Source organism: Drosophila simulans, chromosome 2R (genome assembly GCF_016746395.2).
Source record: "Drosophila simulans strain w501 chromosome 2R, Prin_Dsim_3.1, whole genome shotgun sequence".
Lineage (NCBI taxonomy): Eukaryota > Metazoa > Arthropoda > Insecta > Diptera > Drosophilidae > Drosophila > Drosophila simulans.
Genome location: NC_052521.2, coordinates 12488166 through 12510664, shown reverse-complemented (window position 1 = coordinate 12510664; position 22499 = coordinate 12488166). Strand labels below are relative to the sequence as shown.

The 22499-nt window shown below is 42.9% G+C and overlaps 3 protein-coding genes across 35 annotated transcripts in view; 1 reads left to right on the top strand and 2 right to left on the bottom strand.

Annotated features, from left to right (window-relative positions):
- Window positions 1–1973, top strand: part of LOC6734599 (transient receptor potential cation channel trpm) — a 46602-nt gene extending 44629 nt beyond the window's left edge. For all 32 annotated transcript variants that reach the window (XM_016181923.3, XM_044922700.1, XM_016181948.3 and 29 more), the window contains one exon: window positions 20–1973. In XM_016181923.3, the coding sequence (XP_016027748.1) occupies window positions 20–1054 (1035 nt within the window). In that variant the 3' untranslated portion in view covers window positions 1055–1973. The remainder of the gene's footprint in view (window positions 1–19) is intronic.
- LOC6734597 (integrin alpha-PS4) lies at window positions 1064–6177 on the bottom strand. The gene is made up of 8 exons (XM_002081569.4): window positions 5823–6177; window positions 4535–5477; window positions 4351–4453; window positions 3700–4284; window positions 3511–3640; window positions 3083–3445; window positions 2290–3025; window positions 1064–2225 (listed from the first exon to the last, which is right to left on the bottom strand). The coding sequence occupies exons 1-8, from the start codon at window positions 5990–5992 to the stop codon at window positions 2049–2051; spliced, it is 3207 nt and encodes a 1068-aa protein (XP_002081605.2). The 5' UTR covers window positions 5993–6177; the 3' UTR covers window positions 1064–2048.
- Window positions 6178–6253: 76 nt separating this feature from the next.
- Window positions 6254–16189, bottom strand: LOC6734596 (integrin alpha-PS3). 2 transcript variants are annotated; one of them, XM_016168132.3, is made up of 8 exons: window positions 15469–16189; window positions 9729–10719; window positions 9541–9643; window positions 8895–9479; window positions 8704–8833; window positions 8170–8532; window positions 7219–8101; window positions 6254–7154 (listed from the first exon to the last, which is right to left on the bottom strand). In XM_016168132.3, exons 1-8 carry the CDS (start codon window positions 15654–15656, stop codon window positions 7050–7052), a joined length of 3348 nt encoding a protein of 1115 aa, XP_016027721.1. In that variant the 5' UTR covers window positions 15657–16189; the 3' UTR covers window positions 6254–7049. The 2 variants fall into 2 exon arrangements, with proteins under 2 accessions (XP_016027721.1, XP_016027722.1); XM_016168133.3 differs by lacking the exon at window positions 15469–16189 and adding an exon at window positions 11827–12210.
- Between the last annotated feature and the right edge of the window lie 6310 nt (window positions 16190–22499).

The window sequence follows — 22499 nt, the reverse complement described above, 5'->3', positions numbered from 1 at the left end:
CGAACTTAATCCCCCGCAGATTGGCGTATCCATAGACTACAGCCATCGCTACCCGCTGCGCCGAGAGACCGCCGTGGAGCTGTCACCTTCGAAGCCTTCGGTAGATGGTGACCTGATGGGCGGTGGCGAAGGTGGCGGCGCCGGTGGAGGCGATAGTAGCGATACCAGCGGGGCTGGTAGCTGCGGTGCCATGGTCGGTATCTCGAGTGGCTTCCAGCTGAAGAACGAGCGTCCCTGGCAGCGCAACTCCTCGATGGAGCAGCAAACGTATCCCTCACCTTTGGTGCCCACACGGGCCACCAGTGACTTCCTCAATCCGCCGTACGAGGGCCGGCTGTTCAAGAAGTCCAGTGAGAGCCTACAGAAAAACTCCAGCACGGAGACGGATTACTCGGCGCATCCGTACCGCTTCATCAAGCAGAGCTCCAACGAGACGAACACCTCGCTGACGGGCTCCTATAATGTGGACACTCCCTCGCTGACGGCGGAGCCCTCGTTGGACGCCGGCGACTCGCACTCGGCGACGGGAATAAGCATCAGCGTTGGCGCTGTGGGCGGCGCTGCCACGGCGCGTTACCAGCCCATCCGTACCGCCTCGGTAGGCGCTGCCGATGGTAGGCGTTTGCGGGAGGAGAGCTCTAGTTCGCTGGATCTTAGCTCCTCGGGGCCAGTGACGATGCAGGCAGCGCCGGCACCGCCAGTGCGTCCGATGCTGCTAAAGAAACAGTTTAGCGTGGACCAGGGTAAGCCGTCTCAGACGGCCGCCGAGGCAGTGCCTCAGACACCGGAGGCGGCCCAGGCTGGTCAGGCCAAACTGATTTCCACGCTCAAGCCGCAGCCCTTTGCGAGCAAGTTGGGCATGAATGTGCTGAAGGAGAGCAGCTCTAGCACGGATGAGTCCGTCGGTTCGTCAGCCAAAAGCAGCAACCCGGCGCTATCCATACCCCAGATCAGCACCCACCTGGTGCAGGACGAGATCGCCAAACTATCGTCGAATATCAAGAGCAGCACCGAATCGGAAAAGGATCCGCCGTTCAACGAGACAATGTGTTAGCAAAGTGGGAGGACGACGACAATGGATCGTGCGTGTCCCACACTGTGCTCAATGGGAAAACTAGTCATAAGAGTGGGGTGATAAATAAGTTGTTGGATCAGATATCAGAGATTATGCATATTTATTCGAGGGGTTGCCAGTTAAGTACGTGTTAATGATTTTGACAATACATAGTTCACAAATTCTCTGTATTTTTATACAAGTATTTATTTAGAAAGCCTCATTGCTGTTGTTGTACACTATTAAGGCAAACGCATAGAATATCTGTTTTCGTTTAATGTCAATACAATAGGTACCACCAAAAATATGCATATTGAAGCGCATGAGTTATGCGATGCACATATTCACATACTCGGTACTTTTAAAAACTCCTAGATGTAGTCAGCCATACATATTGCAACGTTGCAAGCAACTTTCACACAGACATATCTAAATGCAACCACTCTACTTTATCCAAGCCTATCATGAGCACTTACCTCAGCTCAATTAGAAACCTATCGCAGCTCAATGTACTTATGCCTGTCCCTGTCGGAGTTCCATATTGTAGTCTACGAGGTTCACTACGATATGAGCTCTTTGGCAATGTGTGTGTTATCATATGTGTATAACGTCTTCTTAGATATTACATTTTACTTGCTTATAAGGGGGAAATTCGTGTATTTTGTGTGCAACTGTCCTTTTCGGCGGCATAGATATTATTGTACATAAATAGACTAAATGTTATAGGTATGTTTAAAGATTGCTAAAATTGTTCATGTTTGGCCAATATGTGCTAGTAATTTAAATTAGATTTTTAAATATTTTCAAGGATTAAGAATAACAATGCATTTTAATAAAATATTTATGATTGTACTTATTTATGTTAAGAATTGTACGTTATTTTTATTGAAATAAATTATTAACACTTAAAAATTTAAAATTCCTCTCATGAACTAAGGAAACTAACTGATAAGATTACCAATCTCTTTTAATTTCAATTCTCTTAGCCTTCAATCTACATGTGAGTACAATTACTGGTCGTATCCGCATAAGCATCCAACTTTTTATCCAAATCCGCATCCCCCCGTGACTGAGCATTCTCCTCCATATCTGTCCTTATAATCCCGTCCTCAAAACTATCTCGAATTAACTGTGTTAGTTCGTATTTAATGGCTCGCTTAAAGAATCCGCGCTACAAAATAAATCAATGAAATCAATTAAAGTCTTAGTTGAATCTTATCTGAATTGATACGAACCTTATAAAGGGCATATGTTGCGGCCGAAAACACCAAAATGCCAACGATTGCGGACGCAATGATTTTCCAGATGGCAATTTCAGCATGTTTGCATATAACGTTTGATTCGATCTTTTTCTGTATCGTTAAAAAACTTTGAGTGGGATCGCCTATCTTGTGCATTTTTAGGTCGGTCTTAATGACGAAGTACTCCCAGATATCCTCTGCGTCCTTCAAGTCTACGGTAAAGCTTACAGTCAGGTTCATTAGATCTTCCGGCTTAAGCTGCAGTCCGTTTTCGAGTCGTATTTCCACCGCAACGCATACCGTCATGTTGGTATCCTGGCAGTCTAGCACAAGGGTGTTGTTAACCGGCAGATCCTCGTTCAAAAGCGATATGCCTGGATTCTCATCCGCATTTCCACTGAGATTTTCCAGATTCTCACGTTGTGGGGTCGTGGAAAAGACCAGAGTACTCTGCTCATGGTCTAAGGCGAAGTTCCTGGCCGGTGCCTTATTCTGATCGTTGAAGTTGGTAGACAGTATGTTATGAGCGTACTTGGACTGTATCTGTGGGCTGGATGTAACGATATGTATAACTTTGGTAGAATCAGACGTTTTATAGGCCACGGGAATATAGAGGGTCACATTCAAATTTTCTAAAGTACTAGGACCGTGGTTCCTGATCTCGTAGTAGTTGACAACTTCTGCTGTGTAAGGAGACCCTTTAAGGATAACATGATCGTTTGCCTGAACACTGTAAAATTATTGAGGATTTTAGCGATATTAAAGACAGTTTTAACAGCAAACGTACCCGCTGATATAGATATCAGCTTTTTCCAGCAGACTTAACACTTTGGTTAGCTTGTTGTTCTCTGGATTTGACTCGTTTCGGGCACTAAATACTTCTGTTTGGATTTCTAGCGACCGACCGCTGAGTTGCCTCACATCGAAGCTAATGGTCAAGGAGTCGTTGTCACCTTTGGCCATACGTTGTCCATGGTTAAGGTCGCAGACCATGACGGCGTCGGTGACCTTGCAGTTTCCAGGCACCTGGGCAAAACTCAAGCCGGCAGAGCTCGTCACGTTAAATGTAGGGTTGTAGGCGAACTCTCCATTATTGGTGATGTTGTATGTCAGACGCAGGACAGGTTCAGTACCCAAGATCAACGTGGAGCTAGGGCGAAATTTAAAATTTTGGTTAATATATTCCAAGACCATGACACCGGTAAATCTTCGCACCTCGCGTTGATGCAGTTTATTTTCAAATCGGCGACACAAACATCGGTGTCACAACCTGTGTTGAAAGTAATGTACTCCGTAAATAACTTCGGTTCCGCCGGATCCACCACCGCGCAGTCCTCGCAAAAATCTATTGAAGACAACTTGCTATTAGGTCATTTTACTCACAACTAAATTCTCAGAGCGTACCTCCAGAATTAGGAATCTTTTTCGACAGCTCATACTGCATCTCCAGGGCGATGGGTGTAAATTTAGTTTTTTTGTCCATTTCAATTTGCAATTCCGAGCAGATCTCTTGGTGAAATGCCTTCGCCTTAAAGCTCATCTGGCTGCCGTGCTCTTCGTCAAATACAGCCAGCTTGATCTTTGATTCTGTGTCGATGTCGATCCGAATGTCCAGCTCTTGTTCCATTAGTGCTTTCGCCGTGGAATCTGATTTAGTGCTCAGTCTATAGCAGACGGTGATGTTCACCCTTTCCTCCTCTGGATTGACGAGTTTTGGTTTAATTATTGCATGAATCTTAACGACGGGATAGGCGCGATACAGATACACCGCCTCCGCATTTGGAGCTCCAATGGCAAAGTCGTTGAATCCGTTGCCATCTATGTCGGATCCACGGGATAGACCATGTCCGAACATGTGCGATCCGTGTTTGCAGTGTTGCTGGGAAGGAGCATTCAGGCGCTGACTCGGCTGATCTCGTAATCCATTCTCGCAGCCTAGGTAGATGAACACGGATCCATTTCCAGCAAAGGGAGCTCCCACGGCCACATCTGCATAGGAAAATGCATATTAGTTTCACATTTTTATACAATATAACTATGTGTCTTATAGCCCACCATTGTACCCGTCTTTATTGATATCGCCTAATCGTGATAGAGTAGTTCCAAAACGGCCACCACTTCCCGCTGGCGACCGAATAATCCTCTTCTCAAAGGTGAACTGCAAAAACAACAACACATTAGTCAGATGTTAGCTAAGCGTACGTCACAGCAGAATGTGAGCTCACTACGCATTACTCACAAAGCCCTTGTTGATGAACACATATATGGCTCCATCATCGTAAGAATTACGCAGAGCATATAGGGGTGCTGATATGATAACATCCGTTTTTCCATCTCCATTGAGATCCTCCGCCAGAACGGAGTAGCCGAAGTATTCGCCAAAATGATTGCCCCGGAATTCTTTGTACTTATATATGCTGTCCTCAGAGACATCAAAGATGTACGCCGCGCCAAATTGGTTATTGCCTCGAGGAGCGGTGGCCACATAAAGCACCGTGCTTAGGTTGGAGCTATCAAAGTAGCCGGAGCTCACGGCGTACCCAAAGTATGAGTCTTCCTCCTGTCCAAAATTTTTGGGCTCCGGGTTACACTCTCCACATTTCCTATTAGGGTTCATCTCACGCCTTTGTCTCCCACTCGATATTCTAATATTTGACACTTCCTGTTTTAGGTGCACTGATCCCTTCCACTGATCAATTCCCGGTGCTCCCATCAAAAGCTTCGAGTTATCATCCGACACATGTGCACTCAGTCCCATTTCACTTAACGAGTAGTATAATATATCCCCTTCTGATGTTTTAAGCACTTGCTTCTTTTCTGCTCTAAGTGGCCACTTTTCCATCACGTCTGTGGAATCGATAGTCTTAGGTGTGTGATTCATCCAATAGCACATTCCATTCATGTAGTAATCATCATAGTCACTGTAGAAACGCGGGGCGCACACAAGGAACTTATCCGAATCCCTGGTACCACCGTCCATCGCTCCGCCCAACCACCGATAATTCTTGTTTTTCGCCGTAAGCAGACCATCATTTGGCATTCCAATGTAGTTTCCCGTTGGATCTATGTTATAAGGTGAACAGTTATCTGATTCAAAGTAGCATCTGAAGATCACTCCAGGCTCGGATATGTTCCGCTGAGCTTCCAAACTGGAATTGGCACGAGGAGCAGCCACCATAATACTGTGAATTTATGAAAGCGAAGATATTTATTTTTCAAATTTGTTTCCTGCCAGATCACTATAATTACTCAGAAATCTTAAGTCTCGCTGAGTAATGAATAATAAATGATTCTTAATTAATCATCAAGTGAACTCGAAAGAATTTAATTTATCGGAACAAAATATTGAAATACTTTTAATTTTATTGATAATACAAGAGGTGTCACAGAAATCTTCTTCAACTGAATTCGAGTAAAATTTCTACTAATTTAATCAACAATTTTGATTAACTTCGTTCCATATACATATCTCGAATTAATCTTGACATATATTCATTATAATGACCGGTTTTTGATTTTTAACTTACCTTTTCTCTCGGATGACTAATGAAAATCCAAAATAGGAGCTGCGCTCATGTTCTTTATGTCCCGGAAAGTTATGTATAGAATTAGGATACGGCGAAATATTATAGGCATTGATTTCCGATTGAAGGGCCAACAACACAATAACAAGAAAACAAAACATGTTAAATAACATTAAGGAATGTTATTCAATAAACGCACATATAGAACAATATAAATTAATTTGTTAACGAAACAATGTATAAAGCCCTGCAACCGAACTCGTTAAGCTTTCGAATTTAAATGAAACCAAGTGGCATGAAATGACTGCAACTTAATAAAACAGTCGCATATGTTGACTAAGTTTTGAGACATAACAAAATATTTATCGACAAAAATTTTTGGAAAATGTATGTATGTAAATTAAAATGACACATAGAAAAATAATCTCTGAAACTTGTTTTTTAACTTTTATTATTTTTTATCGTTTTAATACTCTAATATAATACAGGAATACTTGTTATACCAGCTGTTAAATCCTTAAATATCCTAGCTTCGTTTTTACAATTTATACATTAATAAAGTCTTTCACGTCGCCCTGTAAAGCTACCTTTACAAATTTATTACAATTATCGTTTATTAACAAGGGGACTGTTAAAATCGAGTATCTCGACTATAAGATACCCGTTACTCATCTAAGAATCTTTTAAATAAATGTGCATTTATATATATATATGTAAATGGCGTCAGGTTAACTCATATCTTCGTCATATCAGTTTTAGATATTTAAAAATGTCGGCGTGAATTTTCCGTTCGTGCGGATGAACAGACGGAACGCGGAAAAGAATCCTGATCAAGTAAAGAATATACTTTATGGGTCGGAAGCGTTCCCTTTTACTTGCTGCATACTATTCTAGTAACATATTGCATACTATTTAGGTAACGGGTATAAAAATATTTAATAAATATATACAACAAATGGCAATATGGCTGGTACAGCACACATGGGACTCTCGTATAAATTAGAGGTAACCTAAAAACTAAAAGGCACTTTTCTGCTGCCACTACAGATCAAACCAAGAGGAACATTGAATGTCCCGTAGTTCGTGACTTTCTCCTGCTGCTTTCGTTTCTTTCTTAAATGCACGAGAACACATTTAGTGGATAGTCTTCGCGTTGTGAAAATAGGATTTGGTAACTGGTTCATCCATTTTGAATGTGATGTCTACGGCTAGAAAATCACAGCGCAAAATTTAGTTGTTTCCGCCGCTGTTCAGGTTCTCGGCCTCAGGCTCGACGGGATTCTGCTGCACCAGTCGGTCCAGCTCGTCCTTCTTGGCCCGATTGAAGAAGCCAAACTGAAAGAAAGGTATTTTTAAGTTAGACATGAAGGCTTACTAGTATGATTACTCAAAAACGAACCTTGTAAAGCAAATAGCTTATCGCAGAGAGCAGCAGCAAGCCACCGATTACGGACACAATAATGATCCAAATCGGTAGTCCCGCCTCCAGATGCTTGGATATAATATTCGGTTCGATGCTTCGATTGATCGAAAATGAAGTTGAGGTCGGATCGCCCTTCTTCTCTAGCTTCAGGTCGGTCAGGATGACAAAGTACTCCCAGGGATCCATTAATATGGCGTTAACTTCATTCAGATCGACACTGTAGCGCATATTCAGGTTAATGGATTTTTCTGGCCTAAAGTGCACTCGCATCTCGGCTCGGACACAAATGGTCATTTCGGGATCCCGGCAGTTGAACACAATGGTGCGATTTACAGGCAGCTTGCCCTTAAAGTCATCGCTTAGCAGATCGTGTGCCTTGACATTCGAGATGCGAGCATATTGCTCCCGATTGGCGGTCAAGGCCTTGAGATCCCGTCGCTTTCGGGACATGGAAGCTGTTGCCACCATACTGGTATCGAGAACCTCCATGGTCTGGTGCACATGGCCACTGGTGTGGATGTCGTAGCTCTGTCTGTTCTGGGTGATCACAGTCCGCTCCAAGCCGCCTTTCAGCGTGGTGGTCACCTCAACGGGGTCCATGACGATCATGGTATTGTTGTGGTCGTAGAGATCGATGCTCAAGAGCTGGCTATCGTAGGAGGCCTGCATCTTCAGGCTGGTCACGTTGATGATCGGTATAATGGCAGTGGAGCCAGCCACCTTATAAGCAATGGGTATGTAGAATGACACCGTCAACTGCTCGATTACACTGGGCCCATTGCTCTTGATCTCGTAGTTGTTCACGATTTCCGCGGAGTTACTGTAGTGCTCCAAATCGATTTGACTGTTCGTTTGGCCACTGAAAATTAGAAGCAGATTTCAGTCAGATCTACATACAGTAGTTATCAATGCTTTATTGCTTCTCACCCGCTGGCATCGATTTCGGTGAACTCCTTCAGACCAATCACGTTGGTCTGCCTGTTGTCCGTGGGATTCTTCTCATATCCCGTACTGAATACTTCGGCATGGATGATCAGCGACTGTCCGCTGAGTTGGCTCACATCGAAGCTGATGGTCACGGAGTCGGTGTCACCTTTAGCCAGGGGTCGTCCGCGGTTTAGATCGCACACCATAACTGCATCGGCCACCTTGCAGTTTCCAGGCACCTGAGCGAAAGCCAGGCGGGAAGTGCTAGTCACGTTGAATTGGGGCAGGTAGGCGGTCTCACCGATGTTCGTGATCTCGTAATTCAGGCGCAGTGTATCGGCACTGCCCAAAATGTATGTGGGGCTGTGGAGATGAAAAATGTAACACTGTATAAGTGAAAGTTGTGCTGTAAAGTTTTGTGCTAATAATCGTAATAAAAACGTATAAAAAATATATACATTTTTATTAATTCTCTGAATTAATTCATCCTTTTGCGAACAACAGGTGCTTTTTAATAGACAAATATTGACGTACCTCACATTCTTGCTCCTCAACTGCAGATCTGCAGTGCAAACATCGGTGGCACAGCCAGTGCTGAAGATTATCTTCTGTGTGGATACCTTCGGTTCCATTGGATCGACTACAACACATGTTTCGCAAAATTCTGTGAATAGTTAATGCGTTACGACCTAACAGATCAAACAGACGAAATAGATCAAGCTTACCCTCCGAGTCGGGAACTTTCTTATTCAGTTCGTAGTGCATCTCCAGATCAATGGGAGTGAATATGTCCTTCTCGCTGTACCGCACCTGAGTCTCGAAGTCGCGGCACTGCTCGCCGAGATTCGCGTTTACATTGAAGCTTATCTCATTGGTCTGAGTCTGAGTGAACTTAACCCGCTTCAGCTGTTTATCCATGACGATGCGGATGGATAGTTCCTGTTCTTGTGCCACCTTGGCGGTGGATGTAGTACTCAGTCTGTAGCAGGACGTGATCTTCACCTTGCCCTGCTCCGGTTTGATCTCTCGGGACTCAGATTTTACAGTGGCGTGCACCTTTACGACTGGATAGGCGCGATACAGATACACCGCCTCCGCATTTGGAGCTCCAATGGCAAAGTCGTTGAATCCGTTGCCATCTATGTCGGATCCACGGGATAGACCATGTCCGAACATGTGCGATCCGTACTTGGAGGGTTGCTGGGAAGGAGCATTCAGGCGCTGACTCGGCTGCTCCCGCAATCCATTCTCGCTGCCTAGGTAGATGAACACCGATCCATTTCCAGCAAAGGGAGCTCCAACTGCCACATCTGTAGAATGGAAAATTATATTTAATTTATGGATCGAATGCATATCCCTTTGGAAACTCACCATTATACCCATCGTGATTAATATCTCCAAGACGCGATAGAGCAGTGCCGAAACGCGCCTTAGTCTCTACTGGCGAACGCAAAATCTGCCGTTCAAAGTTGAACTGCAATGATAAGAAAATATCAGTCATCAATTTGCTTCCCGGAAGCCACTCATCCCGAAGGCGTGTCGGGAAATGCATTACTCACAAAGCCTTTGTTGATGAACACGTAGATAGCACCGTTGTCGTGGGAATCCTCCAGCGCGTGCTGTGGTGCTGATACGATAACGTCTGTTTTTCCGTCTCCATTGAGATCTTCCGCCAGAACGGAGTACCCAAAGTATTCGCCAAACTGCTCCCCTCGAAACACGTGGTACTTATGTATGTTCTTGCCCCGGACATCGAATATGTACGCCTCACCGGACTGTTTGTTGGCTTGGGGAGCGGTGGCCACATAGAGGAGCGTGGTCGGATTAGAGCTGTCAAAGAAGCCAGAGCTCACGGCATAGCCGAAGTAAGAGTCTTCTTCCTGGCCCCAAAGCCCAGGGGTAGGTATCTCAGGTGCATAGTGTTCCGGCGTATAATCGTTGGAGTCCACATCACGGATCGTTCGTCGGAGCGCCTTGCTGGTGTCACGTCGGCTGGCGGATGGGTTGTCCACTGGATCCACTTGCCGGTACAGAATCACCGACCCCCTCCACGTATTAATGCCTGGGGCTCCAATTAGGAACTTGGTATTATCGTCCGCCACATGGGCACTTAATCCCAGTTCGCCCATTATGTAGAAGAAGCTAGCCTTGTTGCCGTTATCCTCTTCGATCACCTGTTCTGATTTCAGGCGAAGTGGAGAGATGCGGGTAACGTGTTGCGGAGTGCTGGCCACCGTATTATGCACCCAGTAACAGACTCCATGCAGGTGGTAGTCCCGGGAGCTGGGCGCGTAGAACCGAGGAGCACACACGAGGAGCTTGTCCGTGTCCTTGGTGCCGCCGTCCATCGATCCGCCCAGCCACTGAAAGTCCTTGCGTTCCGAATCAAATGTGTACTCACTGTAGGGTGCATCAACATTGCCCCGGGAATCCAGGACATATGGACTGCACACACTGTTGGTCAGGGAGCACCTGTAGATCGCTCCCGTTTCGTTGATGGTGCGTTGCGATTCCAAGGTGGATTGAGCTCTAGGGGCTCCCACAATGATGCTGCAATAGGGGAAACGAACATATTTATTTATTTAATCTATTTATTTTCTTATCGACTAGCAATGAATAATGCAGGTTTTATCTCGCTTTTTTATTTATAATTAAAATATTTTATTTTAGTTATCCTCTATACCCTGAAGTTTAGCTTGAGAATGCTATTGATTATTTAATTATTCTATTTTATATTCCTTTATTTATTTAATGTTTTTCAAAATCAATAGGTTTTACAAGTTTTTCCTATAATTTACCTTCCATTATTTTTCTTAAACTAGATATATTGCATATTCAACATGTAAGGAAAACTGTTTTGCTCTGCTTGCTTTGTATTAGTCAGACATTGAATTCAATTGATATTGTCGATTATTAGTCGACTATTTCCCAGAACCTGCATATACATATATATATAGCTAATATAATAAATTGACGAAGGAAATTTGATAAGATGTAAACGAACGAATCAACCCGAAGTCATAATCTTTGCAACATAGTTCCCATGCAGCACATATTTTATATGTCGGCTTATCAGCGTGGTGGCCGTCTTAGCAGAATTTCACTGTGACATCGGCAATCTTATCGAAAATCGTTAAATACGAAGCTGGCAACGTTGGCTGATAACGAATTGGCATTGACGAATCTAAGCGCTATAGACATATAGCCGAACTCCGCCCTAAATAGCTGACTTATTGAGTCAACAAAGGTTCGGACGTGCAGCGTTGCAGATATTTGCATAACATTTCGCCCGGACAAAACACAAATGAACTTGATATCTCCATAATACGCCACATATGTACTTATGTGCTTTGTGTGCATACATATACATATGTACATATATGCTTGACTACACCTCCCCGGCATCGTAGATAATTGATATTAAGAGTATGACTTCATCGTTTGCACAAGGCATTAAGTGTACGGAATTTCTTTCTTCGACACTTTTAATTTTTTCTTCCAACTGCTTGAGAGTTTTCAAAAAAGTTCATTCAATTTTACAGCTACAGCCATTCGATTGGCACCCGCCGGCGTGAATCATCATCGCACAACCTGTTTACTCCGCGGCCAGGGAGTGGGTAAGATGAAGATGCGGGAGCTGGTATATTGGAGTCTTACCCATTGGGTCGCAGGCTCATCGTGAATCCAAAGTATGACGCACGCACTTTGGGCAGATTGGTGGCGAACTGGGGATCCAATATCTGCCGGTTGGGTATTGGCGATAGGTTGAATGCATTGCAGTTGCTGCACAAGCACCACAGCCCCAACACTAGCAGCGCCCAGAAATCGCGACCTTGCCCCACCATTTCGGCAGTTTTGCAGACCACGATTATTCAACAGATTAATGCTACGCCACGCGTTCGTCGCCTGAACTATCTGCACTACGATGTATTATCACTTTCGCTTTAAGGCCCCGCGAAGCCGAAATCAGCCGCCGGATATAGATTGCTGCCGTTCCGATCGAAGGTCTGTTAGCTACTAACCGAGCACCACTTCCCCAGAGACCTCACCGCTCCGGCGGTGATAGCGGGAGAGAAAACGGGTTACGGTTATGCTCATTTCTCGACTTTTGCTATCTCAAAGCTGCGAGAGAGCGCCGCTCTGTTTTGACCAGGCTTACTCGCGGTACCGTTGGGTACTCGTTGGCTCTGCTCTCGTGGGAGTGGCGTGAATAACATCTTCAAAACGATTGCCCTACCATATTTGCGCTTTTCATAGATACTACTCTCCACATTCAAAAAATTGTTTGTTTTCTTAAGCAGCAAAAGCTGACTAATAGAAAGCACGGATAGGACGAGATGTAGCGGAAAATGTCAGATAAGTCTGAACTGTAAAAGATTTTATTTTTTCAGCTCTAACACTGTGAACTTTTTAAGAATAAACATATATAAATTCAACATGTTTCCATTATTATCGAAACTTTGTCTAATGATAATTCAGGCCAAGGAACTTACTGAGCATTTTTTATTAAAACGCCAGTAAGATTGCGCATATAATGTGGAGCAAACAGTTGACTGACTCATTTCAAACCCACTTCACAGGATATGAGGTTACCTTTTTGATTAGACAGCGCAAAAAATGTATTGATTTCATTGTTAAAACAGTCAGTAAAAGTAAGCTGTTGATGACACCTCTAGCCTTTGTTATTGACAAAATAAAAAAGTGCGTGGGACAACTAATCATCTTACATATGTACATAAATTAAATTTCCTCTACTACATTTCCATTTCATAATTCTCAAGCCTTAGTTTCACCTCGATTGACTTGTTGATTTACTTACATATGTATCTATACAAGTTTTCCCCCGTCCGAGTCGGTGGCTTAGTCAGTCGAATGAGTCACCATGCATGCGCTTATTTCCCGGCCTGATTTCAGGCGTAACTTTATCCGCATCTCGGCGCTAGTCAAATAGTTGGAGCTTAATTGCATGCGTGAAAAATAAACCACAGTCTCAAAAAAAGAGTCAACATATTTAAATAGGCGAGTAACAAGCACATGCCACTTTGGCTACCTGATCCAGAAATTGTTTATGCTGAAAATAAAAAAGGAGTGGTGTGAGGCCTAAAAACAGTCAGCCAACATTTGTTTTGGACTGAACGTTCGGCGTATCTCAGCTGTAATACAAAGTACGGGTTGTGGCTTACGTATTTCCCCAAAACATGAGTCATGGCCAAGTACACCATGTCTGCACACGCATCTGCCCCCAAGCCCCAACTCTTTTCCATGGCCTTTGTGCATAACTACAGCGGTGGTCAATTCAGTGTGAGCAGAAATTAAATACGAAAAACTTAAGAAAAGTATTGTATTAGATCTTTGAACCTAATTTTTTTTTAGAAAGATTTGAATGAATGACTCTAAAACTCTTTGAAAAACCATATGTTTTAAGCACCGTAATAATTATTTCACAATTATAACTTATCATACCAGATCAAAAGACTGCTTTAAAATATATACAGTACAATTTTATATATTTTTTAAATTAAATTGTTTCTAAAAATAGTTGTATGCCATACAACAGAATGCAAACTTAATTGATATGTGAAATTTCTTTTAAATACTATGATTTCGAGTGTAAAAGTGCGCTTTTGGTGCGATGGCGCTTTGTTTAAATGCCGAACAAGGAACGTTTATCCGTTTTTGTGCGCGGACAATAAACCATCTTGCGGACCACACAAATCTCCAGCGCCATCTCCATCAGCCAAACAAAAACAAAGAACCGTTGCAGCGTGCGGTCATCAAATGTTAAGAACAAAAGCCACCACGCTGCACCGTTTTCCGTTGTGGAGTCTTCATTTTCGTTTTGTTTTTGTTATAAGGAATTCGGTTTAATGACCCAGCGTAAGACGGCTAAAAATATTTGTGTGTGGTGTCAGCTGAACGGACGAACTCTTCGGAGGGCGGGGATGCGGCTGGGGGGCAGGTCTGCAGACGCCATCGCCTCCAAATCGGATTGGAAACATTTGTGACTCATTTCGCCAGAATGCAAGTGGTGTTGGGAAACTGTGAGTGGATGCACTTCCCCCGCATTGGCTTCGAATTCAGCCCTCATTTCATTGGGAGCCCGTAAACAAGAACTACACTTTTTGTTTGTTTCAGCCAACTTCAATTGATGTGATATAAATTACGGCTTGTCGTGATTTTACGCGCAATTTCCGTACATAATTAGGCGCACTTCGTAATGGCCAAGAGTCATGGGTATTTTGGGCTCCAAAGTGCTGGTAATAAAAAAAAAATTGGGAGAGGGGAAGCGGGTACTGTAGAGGAAGTTCCAAATTACCCATCCAGGTTTATGGAAATAAAATATAGTCAAGAGCTAGCTCGTTATGATCGCGTACGAGTACTGCATTCAAACCAGGTTTACTGATCGCCTCAATTAAAACCAGATAAGGTTGTACTGGCCAAGTAGTTCTTGTATCTAAGCTGTGGCCTGAATTTTGGCAAATACATTACCAACATAAATTACAAAGCATGAACTATCATCTCTCTTTTTCGTTTAAGAGAGAATCCGCAAGAATACACTTTAAAGAGAAGATATCTCAAGAATATCTTAAGAAGCGTATCTCAGCTTCGATCTGACCACTTTCCTCTTATTCAATTAACTGTGATTTGTGGCGCCGACTGAGGTGTGTGATGTCATTTTTAAGGCCCGCACTCCAGCAAGAGTAGCCGCCATCGGGTCTACATATCATATGATATGTAGGTCGCCCCGGCTCACTGAAAAGTGTTCGGGTTTGTCAATTGTTCGAGACGGAGTTGCGATCTCTCGGATCTGTGGCAATTGGAGTTGAAGTAGCCAGTTTTTTTTGTTATTTTTAGAAAATTCGGTCTGAAGTGGTATTGCTTTCGAGAGGTTTTCAAGCTGGGGTTTTCGACATGCCATGAGAGTTCTGTCCCAAAACTGAGCACCCATTTTACGACTGGGCGAAAATGAAATTTTAATTTCTTGGCAAATAGAGCGACCGAGTGTTAAGTGCCAATAAACCACCCAAAGGCGTTACTAATTTTGTCGAGCCTCGTCTTCTGTCGATCCCCTTTCGCAAGCTTCAGTTTCCATTTCCGTATGCCAGAAGTTTCAAAATATTGATAGAGGTGTGTTGACTTGCAACTGAAAGCTCTCGCTTGTCTTGCGTCAAACATAAGAAATATGTATGTTTGGTTATCGGAATAAGTATGTTATGGAAGTATGAAAGAATCTCCCTCCAGACGCTACATGTATGCAAATATTTGCCGCGATCACCAGCTGAAAAATGGGTAACTCACCTGGTCTGGCGGATGACGAGCGTGTATCCAAAGTAGGAGCTGCGCGTCTGATTTATGTGGAACTTCAGATGCTTCGGAGAGTTTATCACCCGACTGGGTCGCGGCATAAAATTGAATGCTTCGATGTGAGAGGTCAGAGCCAAGAGGGCGAGGAATGCGAGAGGGAACATTGTCGATTCAGCATTCATCGGAACTCATCAAAATTAAGTTTTCGCATTCGTAATTTCGTAATTTTGGTAATTTGGTAATTTCACTTGAATGGACCCTTGATCCTCTGAGGGCAATAAATCACAATTGCGCCAGAGAGCCACACACCACTGAAACAGGATCCGTTGGCACTCACTTATTTATGATTTATTGAATTTAATTGAAGCACTCACACACTCGAGATCGCTGCTGTATGGCGGCGGCGTTCTCTCGAAATTATATTAATTTAATTAAGCCCAGCCGGCGGCTTTCGCCTTGCTCTCGCGAGATCTAGGTGTACAAAAATCGAGGCAAACTTGTTTGGCTCTTGTCACTTTTGCCGGCGACAAGTCGTTGTTAATCGCACTACTGGACCGCCGTATCTCTGCACTGATGTGTAGCTAATAGCATATAGCATATAGCATATATGGTGTTTTATTTCCGCAACGCTAGTCCATAAACGGGGCAACAGATCAGTGTTGGACGTTTTCACTCTTCGACGACCCGAACCGAAATGAAATGAATTCAAGTGCTGCAGCAGACTTGGACGGCCGTCGATTCTGCTGGCCGATGTGTCCACCTCACAAGATGGTCGAAAGAGATGTTCTGACCTGCTGTAGTGTGTGTATGTGTATGAACATGGTTGCGCTGAGATTTCTGATAATCATTAATAAAACCATAATAAAAGTATTTATATAGCTATTACCCAAATCTTTAAAATTTACAAATTTATTTTTGTTTAGTATCTAACATATTGTTATAAGAACTATCTATATATAGTCTATTAGTGCTTTACACCTTATACCTACACTTCATTTTGTTTAACATTACTATGGAATAGCTAATACCGGTTTTTCTCAGTGCATCCTCAATTCGATTGCGACCATTTGTGGTGGTGGCTCTCCTTGTTCGCACGCTACTTGCATTTACACTCCCCCTACGCGTTTGCTGCACACTCGCACACACACACACACAAACGCACACATACACAAATAAACGCACGCCCAAGTGCGAGGGTACAAGTAAGTGAGTAAAAAAAAAAGCGAACGCCTGTCACCATGGAGTTCCAACTGGGAGCTGTATTTTCTTATTAATACTCATTGAAGGAACCCCGACTTCATATATAGGGTAACCAGGCCAGCTTATTTGTTCCTCATCATCTCGTAGATTTTGCTTTAATTAATATTTACAGTGTTTACAATGTTTTAAGACTCATTTGCACACAGTGAGAAAGGAAAATATTATAATCTCAGCTAAAAATTGTTATAGCACTAATAGGATAAGTAATGTGTAGATGAAAGTAGAACATTAAATATTTCTATTAAATATTTTCTTTACTTTATTTAGTACTATTTTTGAATAATCCACATTCGCATTTTAAAATTTGTTCTCCAAGTGTTTTTTTTTGGGATGTGGATGAGTGCCAGTGGAAACGGAGAGCATATGGCGGACATAAAGGATGCCGATCACGATTCCCAGGCAAATGGCCACCCGAATTGAACGGCGCGTACTGCTGTCATTGAACTTGGCTGCCGTGGCATGTTTGTGATCAAATGGCTTATCAGCGGAACCCAGGGCAAATATTTATAGTTAGAATAACGTGGTATGTGTCCCTTGTGCTGCCCTATCCGTTCAACGATTATCATTGGGGTAGGTTGGGTGGTGGTGACCACAATTTATTAACTTTACGATCCGGTGACATGAAATTGAGTCCAGCACGCGGGTTTCAGTGGTTCAGGGGTTCAATTAGATCGACAGGGGAGCACTCCAGTTGACTTTTCCTCCAGCTATCGGTCGTCTCAAGCTGATAAGTTGGAAAACCGCGCTTAGATCGCTGGCTGTTTGTGCGCCCAGTAATTGATTTTCATTTTCCGAGCAGCCTGAGCCCGCCGTTTATCAAGTCAATGTAAAACAATAAAAACTAATAAAACAAAAGTGGGGTCTTAGGTCTGGAAAGTCGTTTCCACCGCGATAAGCGAAACTACAACAGCCGATTACGCGCTATAAAACTCAATTCACAAGTCGAATGCTCCCAATACGATTCATAAATAAAATTCTTGTTAAAAGTTCGAAAATCGAATGTTTGCCAGCGACTCGAGTAAACACAAGAAGTTCAAAAGGGCGGCTAATTCGGTTTTCCAACGCCGCATAGCAAGTGTTTTTTTGGACCAGGCCGCTATTGAAATGCGCAATTAAGCGCCCGCCAGGCGATTTGACAGCAATTATGTGTTACTGCACGCCAGCAGCAAAGCAGCAACAGCAGCGATTGCTGCAACAGCAGCAGCAACACGGCCGCAACTGCAGAAGGGGGAGGTGCCACGCCCCACAGCCAGGCACATAATTGAAGTTCATGACCCCCCATCCTCCGCTATCGGGGGCAGCTATTTCTGGCGCACATCCCAGTCTCCAGATGCAACCAGTAGCGGCAACAACAGCACGAAACAGGGTGCAAATTGAAATGTTCCGGGGCTATGATGTGCATCAAATGGGGGAGCTGCCCTTGAAATGGATCCGTATAGAACTCCCCGTTGCAATCTGTCGTTACACTTGGCGGAAGTTTGTGACTATTGTGAGCGGCACTCACTTATCAGCGAGTTGTGATTACATACATATAAAGTTGAATCGGAGTCAGAAGTCAACAACAACAGCGTTGCCGGTGCAAACTGCACTCAGAAAATGTGTTGGTTCATACTCAAAATATAATTAGTCATAAAAAAGGAATATAAACTAAAACATGTAATTCTATAAATTCTGCATTGCTCCTAATACATTATATGTATATTTCTTAAGTGGTATAAATGTCTATTTTTTCTCTCAGTGCTAATGGATATTTATCGAATCGACGACGTGAGCTTGAGGCGCAAAGCGGCGCCTTATTTGGACTTTCTGGGCAGGCATAAATGTCAAAAGGAAGTGTAAAAAAAAACTAAACACGTCCGTGAATCAATGCAGGTGTTCACCTTCCTATGACGTCACCAATTTATATACATATATAATGGTAGAGGGTGTTGTTTGAGCTCAGGAAAAATATTATTATTTCCAGGCAGTGCAGCGAGTGAACTTATTGCACATTAGTGGCTATAGAAATAGATCCTTCGAGAGAAGCGCAGAAATTATTGCACACCAAAGAGACAGTTGTAAAACTAATGACCAACCCTTTTAAAATTTCGAGCGCCGGCGACAGGTTGAATAGGTGTCATAAAAATACCAGTCCGTAATTGATCTGCTGGCCTAAATATCGGAGGTCGATTGAGTGGCAGACGACGCCCACATAATTCAGGCCTTCATGCGAAAAAAGACAGCAGTAAAAACCAGTGAAACACTTTCGCTTTCGATAGAGTCATAAAGCAATATCATTCGGCTTTCCTTCCGGTTGGAAATGTACTTGTATCTCAAACTCGAACTCTATCTCCATTTCTTCTCGTATGCCCGACCGAAATATATGTCAAGTGTGTAATGTGAGATATTTGGGTGCACTTCAGCAACTGAATGCTACCCTATGGCATGTAATTGAACCTTTTTGATGAGAGGGGATTCCTTTGCTTTTGGCTCAGGGCTAGCCGAAAAGCAATCTCGTATTTCGAATCCCACAATGTCACTCCAAATGAGCCATTCCGATCCGCAAGATCGGCAATTGTAATTGTCATCTTTAGTGTCGCCATTGGCACTCGTTCGCTGCGCCCGGCACGTTGTCGTCATAAAACAATCAGACTATCTGTTAAATGCTCCTTACACATCACATAAAAACAACGAGTGGCTGTCGTCGCCTGGCCAGAACACCGAGCCACAATCTAATTAAAATTCGAATCATGAACGGCTAAGATACGCGTCTCTGGAACGTGATTAGCTGCGGTTGCAGCTGCTCTTTGGGATTTTTTTTCGGATTTATGAATGCAAAGCCAGCTCAAACACCCAACAAAGGTTTACTCCTTTATGGTTTTTACATAATTAGGTCTAAAGTCCGGGGAAAGCATGCACACCTTTGGCTGTATATAAATACGTCTTTATTGCATTACGCTTTAGATGACTGAGTAAATACATAATGATTCGAGGGTAGTAACCTCAACCTTATTTAATTTCTTTCTAACATCTTAAATTTTAAATCGAAATCGAAATTTTTATATAATTAAATCCCATATATATCCAAAATACTTTAGCAATATGAATAAGTTTAAAAAGCCACCAACAAGAAAATCGTATAAATTTATAAATATCCCATATAATTTCTGCGCTCGTTTTTAAATACACGTTTCATAGCGATTCCATTTTGTGGCAATCCCGGAAACCTAGATGGCGCCACCAAATGTAAAATGTATATGTAAAATACCATATTCATGTAATGTAGGCACATTGTCGATTTTCGTAACGGCTTTTAACTGTTATCGGAATTTAAACAGAAATCTTTAGAAAACTGAAATAGAACTATTATTTGTTTATTATTTCCAAATGGCATTAGCATGATGATAAAAAACATGCATATATGAGCCTGGTTACGACTACATCAAATCATTTTTTATAAATAATCAACAAAATGTACCTGTTTTTTTATTGTATTATTTCATTAGATTTTTGATGTAGCTATAAATAATATTCCTTATGCAGCACATGCAAACTTATCACATGACCGTTTCATGAGTAAATGTGTGACTCACAATTCAGCAATAAAGGAATGCACCAAACTATTTAAGGGACAGCACGTACTTAAAGGGAAAACAAATTATGAACAAAATATGTGGGTGAATGCGACCGGAAATGATGCCAGGCGAAGAATCACAAGCCTTCACTTGGACGAAGATTTTCCTGCCAAACTCAATTAATCATGCATGGGCCAATTGGGCGAGCTTCAGCTGGTCAGCACTATCCATTACCAAACCGCAGCAAATTCCCGAGCAAGTGCGTATGAATGGAGCTCCGAACGGAGCGGAACACACAGCCGACTAACGGCAGAGGATTATAAGGCGCTGTCTAGCCAATTGCAATGGCTTTACTTTGATGTAAAGTGCCGACAGCATGGCAAGCCTAAGCGGACTATTACACACAGATCCGCTTGCCCCACCGCAGCCCCTCCGCATGCACACACTCCACGTACATAGCCATGTGTGCTGTGGAAATCAGTCTAGACACTGGCAGACGGCTTAATACAAAGCAATTTCTTTTTGTCATCGAATATCCTTGAGGTACCGCAAAGTGCCGTCACTTAAGCTGCCCACGCCCAACTGCGCCGAGCACCTTTCATCACCTGTTAGCCCCACCGCCCACTGGCCAGTACTAATTATCGTGAGAAATGTCAGCGATAGCCTAGCCTTGCAATATTACTCATACGCAGCGATGTCGCATGGACTTCCTTAGTTCGAGGGGGGGAAATCAATGTATTTATAGGCAAATTATTTCGAAGACCATTCATTCATTTCCGCCGGCAGTTCAAATGTCACACATCGCGCTTTGATGTGCGCTAGACATTTGATTTATTCCGACAGGCGGAAACTGAAACAAGCGGATAAATATGTATGTGCAAAATTTCATTCATAAAATCGAATTTCATGGCAATTGTGTGCAAACAATTCCCTCGGTAAGAAAAAACGTACAGATATGTTCAAGATGATGAATGCATATGTTTTTAAAACTTTTAAAGCAGAAATACCTTATCAGCTCACCATTTTAGTTAGGAATAATCACATTATAAACGCATAATAATACATTTTTATATAAATACTTTAGAAATATTATAAACCTTTTATAAGAAACAGGATGCTCAAAAATGGATAAGCTTTTTAAGAACATTAATATGCAAGACAAAATATTATCTCATAAAGTAAATTTAATTGTAGTGCATTGATAGTTTTCTCAACATTTATCAATTTGCAAATGGAATGCCTCCTTTAGAATTTTCTCTGGCATTGAATGGCATACGAGTATATTAATGCCGATTCGCTCGCCTCAAATTGTGGCAAGCAATGCCAATGTCTCATTAGATGCACTTTCAATAAATAGCCGGCGATGTGGCCGCCGCATGCATCTGTGTCCGTTCCGGCCATCATTAGTGGGTTAAGGTGGGCAGGTGAGCAGGTGATGGTCAGGAAGGGAAGGGAGGGCACTGGAGGTGGAGTGATGTGGAAAGGAAAGGTGAGTGGCGAAGGTGGAGGTGGATAATGGTGGCCACTATCAGCGAGCGGGCTTAATAAGCGCCCAGCACGCCATTGGCCAATAAAACGCTCCGCGCCGTAATTGACGCAAAAATCGGACTGGTGCAACTGCTCCTCCGCCTGGTCTGGCTGCCCAAATAGCCAATGCTCCTCGGCGGCTCCCTCGTCAAATGTCTTCATTTTCAGTGCCACATTTCCACGTTTCCAAGGGGCTGCTGTGCTGGGCCCAGCGACATGCAGTTTTGTGGCAGTTTCTGGCTGGCAGCAAGTATCTGACAATTAGATCTAAATTATGACGCTGTTTGCACCATAAAGAAATCGTTTTCCTCAGCTGCCTCATGACTGCCGCTTTGCTCTGGCTAAACAATAGACAGTTAAGGCCGCAGATAAAGATATGTTTTCTATATAGCCACGGCATGATTTCGCTGCATTTAATGAGCACTAAGCCTTTGCTCCTGCAGTTGCAGTTGCAGTTGCTTGGATGTTAGTTCGTTAAAATTGCAAAACATCTCAGTAACCACAAAATGTTTGTATAAGATCTAAATAAATTATATTTTAAAGAACAAATTAACTCCTTTAAATCCAGAAACTTGTTTTATTAGCGGTTATAAAATAATTTAATAATTTCCTAAGATTACAAGATTACAATGATAAAGATGTTACGTTGCTAGTTATTAAGTTTATTTTGTCGAAAATCCTCAG